This window comes from Saccostrea echinata, unplaced genomic scaffold (genome assembly GCF_033153115.1).
Source record: "Saccostrea echinata isolate AGI-Se365-2 ecotype Australia unplaced genomic scaffold, CSIRO_AGI_Sech_v1 ptg000041l, whole genome shotgun sequence".
Classification (NCBI taxonomy): Eukaryota; Metazoa; Mollusca; class Bivalvia; order Ostreida; family Ostreidae; genus Saccostrea; species Saccostrea echinata.
The window spans coordinates 2,008,481-2,019,117 of NW_026889790.1; the positions used below are offsets into that span (position 1 = coordinate 2,008,481).

Sequence of the window (10,637 nt, forward strand, 5' to 3'; positions counted from 1 at the left end):
CACAACAATTTCAGATATCTTTCTGAATTGACAGATTCCATTTTGAGTCTTCAAAGAAAAAATGGACCTGGCCAATAATTCCCTTTGTGCTAAGGATCGCCTTTGATAACCTATTATTCCATTAGCTTCCTTTTCTTTGGTCGCCTGCAGAGACACTTAGGGATCACTTTACTCGGCGTCTGTCTGTCCGTTTGTCACACCTCATAACTCGAGATCTGTAAGAGGAATGGATTTGATATTTTGCATATATATTGCTTGGCACTATGGCTTTTGTAAATTACCATGATTATTGATCTCGTAACCCTTGACCTTTGACCTACATTTCAAAACAGTTCATAATGCCGAAAAACAGCATATATCTTGACATTTAAGAGGCAAGTCTATGCTATTTAGCATGACATGTGCTCTGTTTGTCATAAAACATTTTGAAAATTACAGCGTTACAATCCACTTGACCTTTGACCTGTTTGCAGAAAAATACCCCAGACAGTTTAATTTAATTTATGTCTTTTGAATTTTGAGAGGCAGGGTTTTGATTGTTATGTTGTTGTTTTGTTTTTTGTTTTTGTTTTTTTTTTTGCATTGTATACTTTTCCATTTGTATTGAATAATTATACAATACAAATGGAAAATTATAGAATACCAATAAAAATTTTACAATACAAATGAAAAATGATACAATACAAATGAAAATTTATAGAATACAAATGGAAAATTATGGAAATTATAGAATACAAATAAAAATTACACAATACAAATGGAAAATTTTAGAATACAAATGGAAAATTATACAATACAAATGGAAAATTATTGAATACAAATGAAAAACAAGCAAATTCAAAGAATTGTGGTCCCCCGCTTTCGATGTCTTAGTGGATGGGATGTCATTTTTTATTGCAACTGTCTTGTTTGTATGCCCTGTCTTGTCTGTGCATCAATACCTTAATTATTGAATTAATAACAGTTATGGCTAAGATTATATATATCTTCTCAAAACTACATTAAACTTCAACATCAATTTCATGAGGTCAAATATTATAATACTCGTACAATCCAAAAAGTCTTCTCACAATTGATGCACATGTGAAAAAATATCAAAAACAAAAGTGTACAATCGGAAAGGTCTTGAACAGGTAATGCACATGTCAAATGTAAATGTTGTATCTTCTCATAATCAAAAGTCATTAGCAATGTTCATATTTTTTGAAAATAAGGTCAAACTTGAAGGTCAAGGTCATGGGTTAAAAATATAGTACATTTGGAAATGTTTGCCACAGGTAATACACGTGTCAAATATGAATGAACTATCATCGCGCCTTCAGAAGTTAGCAAACTGATAAAATGTTTGAAAATTAGGTCAATCTTGAAGGTCAAAGGTCAAATATCATAGCACATTCGGAAGCATTTTGACACAGGTAATGCACTTGTCAAATATGAATACCCTATCATATGTCATTCAAAAGTAATCACCACCCTGTCACATGTCATTCAAAAGAAATCAGCAAATTTAAATTTTTTGAAATTGAAAGAAAAAGTGAGCAAGCTCACATACCCCACGCTCCCCCAAAACTCGACAATGCAACACGTAATGAATGGCACAGTGCATTTTAAATACACAGTATAATTCAAAAAGGGGCATAACTTGCAAAAATTCATCAAATCAAAACTTCTTGCATATAAGGACATTCAAATCTTTGTATGTTACAAAGAGCTAGGTTCACTTTATGCATAAAATGGCCCTGTCCTTATATCAATTAATTGACTATCACCCTCTATCCCTTTTCATATATCAAAATAAAGTAGAGACTTAGTGCTTTCATTTCCTGTAACAAAATTTCTTTTTGAGAATCCAGGTATTGGAAAACAGGCTTTGAGAAAATGCAATGTTCTTGAATTTTGCAGAAAACATGCGTATTTGACTACCTTCAGCAAAGAATTAAAATATGAGCACAGTCCACGATCCAAAAATTAAAACATATTTTGTGATCTTCAGAAACAGATCTTTCATTATGTAATTGCATATTTTGGATCAGAGGTTGTGCTCTATATGAAATATTGAAAAAATACCTCAACTTTTGGCCATTTTTAAGGGAATTTACAGGATATGTGAAAAATGACGCATTTTATGACGTCATAATGCATTGACTAGAGAGAAAATTACGCCATGTTCAATAGATACACAATCACCAAGGGTCCACGTTATAAATACTGCATTTTCAACCAAAACTGAGCAGTTTCCATTTTTCAGAAATTCTCAGGGCCAAAAAAGGCCCTAAGTGGCTCCTGCTCTTTAATTGGGCTGAAATTTCTAGATAAATAATGGAATCAGAATTTCTTGGCAATATACAAATCTACACATTATGTCTGAAATACCTACAAGGTTTCAGGAAATTCAGTGCAGGAGTTATGCTGACAAACTGTTACCGGTATTTAAATTCCTCAGTGATTTCGACTTGTTAATGAGTGTAAGTCCATGTCCAACACATGACAATTTACACATTTAAATAATTGATGGAATCAAAATTATGATTATGAATTTGTTTATATACTGTATTATGAAATTATCTAAGGCAAAGAACCAATTTAAAAGGGGGGGGGTGAGAACTATCCAAGATTGTGTGTATGTGTGTGTGTGTTAAATCATTAACATTTTGATCTCAAATCAATAGGGATCTTTTAAGGTCATAAAATATTTCACATAAAATTTCAATACAAAAGCTGATTCCAGTGGATTTCCTTATTACCTAGCTGGAAAGTTTCTTCAATAATAGGCAAAATTCTTAGGGCAAAAAAAAATGGAATCGGAATTTCCTGGTAATATGCACATCTACACACTTTGTACTAAATATCTGTAAAGTTTGACAAAATTATGTGCAGCGGTTTAAGAGGAGTTGCGCTGACAAACTGTTCATCTCTATATTCAAGATATGGGGGGGAAAATCTAACTTGAAAAGTGCCGAAATTCCCAGAAGAAATAAAGGAATCGGAATTTCCTGGTAATATGCACATCTACACATTGTATCCTAAATATCTGCAAAGTTTGACGAAATTCTGTGCAGCGGTTTTAGGGAGTTACGCTGACAAAAAAAACAGGACTGACGGACTGACTGACTGACTGACGGACGGGTCAAAAACATTATACCCCCAGCAACTATTTGCGTGGGGTATAATTAGGTCAAACATGAAGGTCAAGGGGTTTAAAATCATTTCCTGCTCGGAAACATCTTGCCACAGGTAATGCACATATCAAATATTAAAGGCCTATCTTTTCTCAAACAAAAGTTATAAGCAAAGATAAAAATTTTGATTAGTAGGTCAAACTTTAAGGTCAAGGACATGGGTCAAAAACCATAATATATTTGGAAAGGTCTTGTCACAGGAGATGCACATATGTAATATGAAAGCCTTATCTTTTCTTTTTAAAAATTATGACCAATTTAAAGTAATGTTAAAATATTTGAAAAGTAGGTCAAACTTCAAGGTCAAAGGATCAAAAATCATAGTATATTTTAAAAGGTCTTGTCACAGGTAATGCACATGTCAGATATGACCTCTTCTCAATCAAAAGTTAATAAGCAAATATAAACTTTTTTAAAAGTAGGTCAAACTTCAAGGTCAAGGTCATTGGGTCAAAAAATCATAGCTTATTTGGAAACCTTTTGTCACAGGTAATATACATATTAAATATAAAAGTCCTATAATTTCTCATTCAAAAGTTATGACCTATTTAAAGTAACGTTAAAATTTTTGAAAAGTAGGTCAAACTTCAAGGTCACGGGGTAAAAATATGTAGTATATTTGAAAGGTCTTGTCACAGATAATATATATGTGAAATATGAAAGCCCTATCTCTTCTTATTCAAAAGTTATGACCAATGTTAAAGTTTTTGTGACAGACAGGCTGACAGACGGACAGACGAATGAGATTTAATGTCCCCTCGCTTTCGCGAAAGCGGGGGACAAATACAGAATATAAATAAAATATTATAGAATACAAATAAAAATTTTACAATACAAATGGAAAATTATAGAATACAAATGGAAAATTATACAATACAAATGGAATATTATACAATAAAATGAAAAATTATACAATACAAATGGAAAATTATAGAATACAAATAAAAATTTCACAATACAAATGGAAAATTATAGAATACAAATGGAAAATTATAGAATAAAAATAAACATTATACAATACAAATGGAGAAGATCAAATATTGCAAGGTTTGACAAGCCATATTTATATTTACATTATCTGTCTACTTCAATTTGATTGGTGCATGCTTCTCAATGAGAGAAGCAAGCCCAAGAATATCGATTAAAAATCGTCAGGGGTCCATTGGCAACGTGTTGACTCAGGACCCCTGATGTTGCAAAGGCGTCGGAAGCAAATTGAAAGTGGGGTGGCTAATTGAAAGTGGGGGGGGGGGCTAAACCAACAAAAAAAAGGTAAGCCCCAACGTGTTTCGTCATCACGGAGCACTCTTAACTACATTGTAACGTCAAAAACAACGTCGTGAAAGTTACTCACAATTACTCTTCCTGGTCATTTCTCACACGGTTTGCAGTATGTGCCAAAATCTTTTTTCAGCACTAGCCCAGTCGGGCAAGAAATGAAAAATTTTTACCCAAATCACTAAACAACCAAAAATAAATAAACAAACATGGACAAAAAAAAAAAAGAAGTCGAAAATTTCAATAAGAATTTTTTTGACAATTATTTAAGATACTGAGATGGAAATGGATAAATTCTGAAAACTGAAAATTCTACTAGTCCGATCGGGCTAGTGCCGACCTGCATGTACTTGGATATATAGTGAAAGTGTATCTACCAAATTTGTTAAAATATTATGACAAAAGTCCACGAACTTTTTGAATGACCCTCGTATAATTAAAAAACCATTTCAAATAGAAATGCTTGAGTCTTTGCAAAAAAAGCAATATTAGTCCAAGATTTATCAATTTGGAAAATTTATTCTCCTTATAAAAATATGAGTAAAAGAAACTTTTCTGTTATTAAAAGAAAATGTGCTTATCCTAGAGAGAGTTTTCCTTACCAACGAAAATTGAAAATTTAAATTTGTGGAGGAATTACGAAATAATTAATGAATGAAATTCGTAAATGACTTTTAGCAATTTTATTTTCATCAAAATCCTCGGTAAATATAAGATGAGGTTTTACTACTTTGACAGACTTTCTTGGAAATCTGGAGGTAGAACTGAATCACACTCAAAACTAGGGTTTTTTAGAATCAGAGAAAGATTTCTAAATATGAATAATGAGGATAAAAGTTCTTGGTATATATATGAGGGTTTGACATGCCTTGTAACATAGCTATGAAGACACTAGGTATTTGGCTGTTTATTGTTTGCACTGCTGCTCTCCAGAGGGAAGAAACGTTCTTCCCAAACTTGGGAGTCTTTCAAGATGTGAGCATTAATCCTGTGGGGTACGGACCAAAGACTCGGACCCTCCCTCTATACGTGCAGCAGCTGTACGAACAGATAGAACAAAATGAGGATGACCTACGTATGTATCCAGACCGTGACCCTAGGGTGCAATTCTACAGCGCAATAAGGACTGGTATGTTGCCGCTTTTTTTTATCCATGCATCCATTTTTTTGATTTTGTCAATTGATATTCTGTTTTAGATTATATAAATTATAAATAAAGGTAAAACGAAATTAACTTTTTTTTAATTATTATGTTTTAATTTTTTTATACAAACTTTTTCCCCCCAAATGTTACATGTGTTTTTCTTTATAGTATATTACAGCGAGCAAAACGTTTTATTGTTAATCACTTTTTACTTGTGAGAACTTTACTTTCACGAAATTATGCGAGACTGACTGCTCGCGAATATTTCTTTCTTGCGTATATATATATATATATATATATATATATATATATATATATATATATATATATATATATATATATATATATATATATATATATATATATATATATATATATATACAATTACCAAAGTTCGTGAATAATTTGTCTCGCTTAAAAACACAGAATAAATGTTAAATTTTTATAGAAATGTATCTCCAAAATAAGGAGTCACAAAAATTTTGTAATCTACATTAGATTCACTTAAAAATAACCCATTTTCTGTTTCCACTATTATTCATATAGGCTATTGATTTTTATATGCACCAGATTTTTTTTCAAATTCTCAGAATATAAAGTTTCATTTCATTGAGTACTCGAAAAAATTTTATCATAACGAAATGAATATTGATATGTAATTTCATTTAGTGCTCGATTCTCATTTTAACCAATTTTGTAAAGAAGAATTCTTCAGTGATTGAATTTATTAACTTTGATATTCAAACTCCTTGTAAATTTTGGAATATAGCTATGTCAATTACTTATGGTTAATACGTTAACTGTTTCTTTTATCCTTTGGCTTCTAGCAAACACATTATGTATATGATGATAAGTTGGGTTATCTATCAAAAACACATTATGTATGTTTACTAAATTTCCTGCTTCCTTCTTTATGATAGGGCACATTCTAGAGTCACTTTTACTTCTTATTTTTAATTTTAAATATGAAGATAGCGAACAGTAATCAAGCTCAAAATTCCTTTGAAACAATACAAATTTGCAGCAGAACAAACACAGACATTTAGAAACATCAGAGGTGGGATCAGGTGCCATGGAGGAGTAAGCATCCCCTGTCAACCGGTCACACCTGCGGTGAGCTCTTTGTCATGATAGGGCAAACGAAAAAAATTCGTAGACTCGTTGACTTTAAATGAGACTGTTAACATTCTTGTTTTATCAACTTATTTGTCAATAGCTTGCCTCGTTTTAGAAATTGTTCGGACGTAGAGCATGCTCTTGCGTATCGAATCAACTGTGAGACATAAACTTCATATGCAGGTGATAATGATATATTACTACATAAATAAGGGAAATTGACGATAGAAAAGTTGAAGTCATCGCGTTTATGATAGAGTTTTGTTGATTACCAGGAACGTCTTTTTCTAGTAATTTTCATAGATATTGTCAATCAGAAACTCAATCATCTTTTTAATGTCAACTTCATAGTACTTGTGTGTACAATCAAAATGTTGTAATGTTTGGTCATTTGAAGTTTCCATATTTTATTTGTATTTAAAATACAAATCCTGTCATATTAATCTACCTCTATAAATGATTCATAATTTGAGTATTTTGATCATATGTATTGTATGTTTATTACTTAATGTTCTAAATTTGGATTCACAACTTTTCATGTCATCGTATGTAAAGTGAAAGTAGAACGAACACATGTAATATATGCATATCCTTTCATATTTAACGATGTCCTTGTTGAAATAATTGCATAAATGCTGTAACTAGAGCATGATCTACTAAATGTTTTAAGAAAATTACGTTTTTACTGGTATTTTAACACGTGTTTTATGCTGCAGACAGTCTTAGTTTTCTATTTACATGTCGGCGCAATGCATTATGGGTGAATTTTCGTTTACTTCTTTGATCTGCGCACCCCAAATATTTATGCGCTGACAGATTTTTCTATTAATTAGAAAAATGAGCTTTAAGGTAATTAATTATGTTGCATAATATATTAATGAATTAGAGTTATATTTTATTCGTATTTTAAACTTGATAAAGTAACTTTTTATAGACGGGAACTATTTTCCGTTGTATTTTCCTATTGGATTCCGTTGCTTTCCAACGGATTCCGTGTTGTTTTGGAACGGATACCGTTCCCCTAGGGTATATAAGTGAGCACCCGTTGTACAACGGGGACTCCAGATTTTTGGGCAGTTAGGATAAGATGTAGGTGAAATTTTAAGAACTTTTGGGGAATTTTTCTTTATTTCTATTAGTAACTCAGTAATTTGAAGAAATTTAGCTAGGCCTATTTATTTATTAGAGTCGTTTCACAATATTAATTAATATGTCTTAGGGAAATTTAATATTTTTGGGAATTTAGGGTTAAGACGACTGCAGCCATTATTTTTTTTTTATTGTATTTTTCTTGATTGAATTTTTATCATTGATTAAATTTTATTTAATTTGTTAATTGAGATTAAGCCAGAATAAACCATCATCTCAAGCTATTTGAATCTTATTTTAATTATTTACTGGAGTCCATCATTTAATTTAAAAATAAATTGGTTTAAAGTTAGTAAATTTCTGGGTGTTCAAAGTACCGTTAATACACCCCAGTGATTGAGTGCCATCCCGTTACAATGTTTTTAACAAAATAATTTTGCAAATGACCAATGACAAGGTAGGTAAATTTACGACTTCATTTTTATTGAAAAAGCAGCCAGCTGTCGATATTGAAAAACCTAGGCTTTAATTTATCGTGGGGAATGGTTGTATAAAGCGTTGAAAAGGCGCATGTTTTGATGTAATTGATTTTGGTAAAATTTTGTGATTTCAATTTTTTAAAAAGTTTCTTGGGGTTTAAGTATCCACATATAATTTACACCACTTCTCGAGTATACTAAGTATAGTTGTACAGTCCTCCTGAAGTTTTTTCCTTCACTGCTGTTTTCATTTTCACTTCTGAATTACTGAAGACAAAATGATAGATGGTATTCATATTGCCCCTCAGTCGCTCTATGTTTTACATGACAATCGTCAAGTTTTTGACCAATAGGGTCTTTTTGATTCATGAAATTTCTACAGCGGGGGGGGGGGGGGGGGGGTATTATGAATTAAAAATGTACCACAACTAACAAATGACACTGATTTCATTTTACAGGGAAGTCCGATGGTGTTGTTGAATTTGACCTGAACGCAGTACCTGTTCATGGTGACGTGACCAGGGTAGAAGTTGCTTTCACAGAACACATCCGTCAATTGCCTTCCCTAAAAGTTACATCACAGTATAAGCCAGGAATTGGTAAATTTTTTTTACTACAAACCAATCCTTTAGATTAAATATTATGGAAGTAGATTTTGTTGACACTGGGCAAAAAATGCTCGAAAATTAAATGAATGAATTAAATGAAAACATAGATTCTTTGGAAACGCTGGAATTTGCAAGAGATATATTTCAACAGTATATCCGTTCACACTTCTCGTCCCATGGTCTTTCGCCATTAAGCCTGGTATTTCGTTTATCACACATTTAAATTTTTACATTTCCTTGAATTACATTTCAATGTGATTGATTGATTGTTTAATATTGCTTAACGCCAAGTCAGCAATATTTCAACCACAATTTCGGCGGAAATGTGGCTGAAATATTGCCGACTCGGCGTTAAACAATAACAATCAGCCAATCACATTTAAAATGTACATGTTCTTTTAATACCTTATATGGTCGTTTATCATGATATTCATTGTAAAAGTATCAGATCGAGTCATTTATAAATAGAAATTGGAATGTTTTGTCTTAATTATTTTCTTAATTGCAGCATTAATGTGTATGTTTATGTATAGTGGGTAAAAATAGGCGAACAAAGATGTTTTTCAATCTTTAACATTATTATAGTTAGTCTTATTATTTTTATGCCAAGTGAACAAATGCTTGGAAAAATAAATTTTCTAATTTAAAATAAAAATTTTGTTTTATAATTTTTCAATCACTTAATCGTGCAAAAAGGTAATTAACTGTCCTATACAACAACTGTTTAAATGGAATTTGCTGTCATTTTATTTCAAGACTTTGATTATAATATTTATAGAATAAACACCGTACAATTCAACATCTGTACCTCCGAATTCCAGCCCTTATTTGTCGACCTGCTGATTATATTATTATTTCCCCGTACCGTAATTAGCCGTTTTGATCGCCAATTCATGAATATCACTAAATATTTTTTCTCTAAAAATAATCAGTATCGTTAGCATTAATTAATGATTGCACTCAAGTACACGTATGTAGCGAATTTGCTGAAAATGATAATAGCACTCTAGTGTCTATAAATGTAATGATTGTACTGGTCTAGAGATTGTTTTTTTTGGCGCGGGGACTATAGCATAGTTGTAAGCATATGTTACTGGATTTTCTGCCAATAATTTCAACTCTCTTTGATTTCACTATTTCAGTTGTGAATACCATTCACAAAAAACAATGTCACGTGGCTGACATAACCAACCTCATTATGGATCAGATGTCAAATACAACCCTTAGGCTGCATGTCAATGGTGCAGAAGGCCAGGTACAATATCTAAACTCAACTTTGGCAGTTTTCCTAGATTTAAAAATTTCCTATTTGCGGATGCGACGGAAGCGATTTGTCTTCAATCTGCCCAAAAACAAGGATGACTGTAGCTTGAAGCCTTGGACAGTGAACTTCAAGGACCTACATTGGTATCCAAAATTGTTTCAGTTCCCTGAAACCTACCAAGCAAATGTCTGTGTTGGAAATTGTCATTCTCCTCTATTGAATGCGTATGTCAACACCACTAATCATAGCCTGCTGAAGTCCCTCTTGAATAAAAGAATTTGCTGTGTCCCAATAGAATATCAGTCACAGGCTCTGATATTCCAAACAAAAAACGCTACCGTCATACACAGCGTGAAAGGGATGAGAGTAACGCGCTGTGGGTGTCGCTGAATATTTACTTTCACACACTTCAAATTTCAAGCAGTCGAATTCAGACAATTGGCTATACTTTAATTAAAAGTTAATTTGTTTTTAAAAGAT

At 32.0% G+C, this 10,637-nt stretch overlaps 1 protein-coding gene across 1 annotated transcript; it reads left to right on the forward strand.

The window, feature by feature from the left end:
- Positions 1-5,321: 5,321 nt before the first annotated feature.
- On the forward strand, positions 5,322-10,637 carry LOC133200817 (uncharacterized). Its single transcript, XM_061336633.1, has 3 exons — positions 5,322-5,586; positions 8,744-8,884; positions 10,036-10,637. Exons 1-3 carry the CDS (start codon positions 5,322-5,324, stop codon positions 10,545-10,547), a joined length of 918 nt encoding a protein of 305 aa, XP_061192617.1. The 3' UTR covers positions 10,548-10,637.

Bases quoted from the DNA above. Each gene is read 5' to 3' on its own strand.
- LOC133200817 (XM_061336633.1), top strand. From the start codon at position 5,322: ATGCCTTGTAACATAGCTATGAAGACACTAGGTATTTGGCTGTTTATT. The intron at 5,587-8,743 runs GTATGTTGCCGC...TTCATTTTACAG, and splicing joins CTACAGCGCAATAAGGACTG to GGAAGTCCGATGGTGTTGTT. The intron at 8,885-10,035 runs GTAAATTTTTTT...TCACTATTTCAG, and splicing joins ACAGTATAAGCCAGGAATTG to TTGTGAATACCATTCACAAA.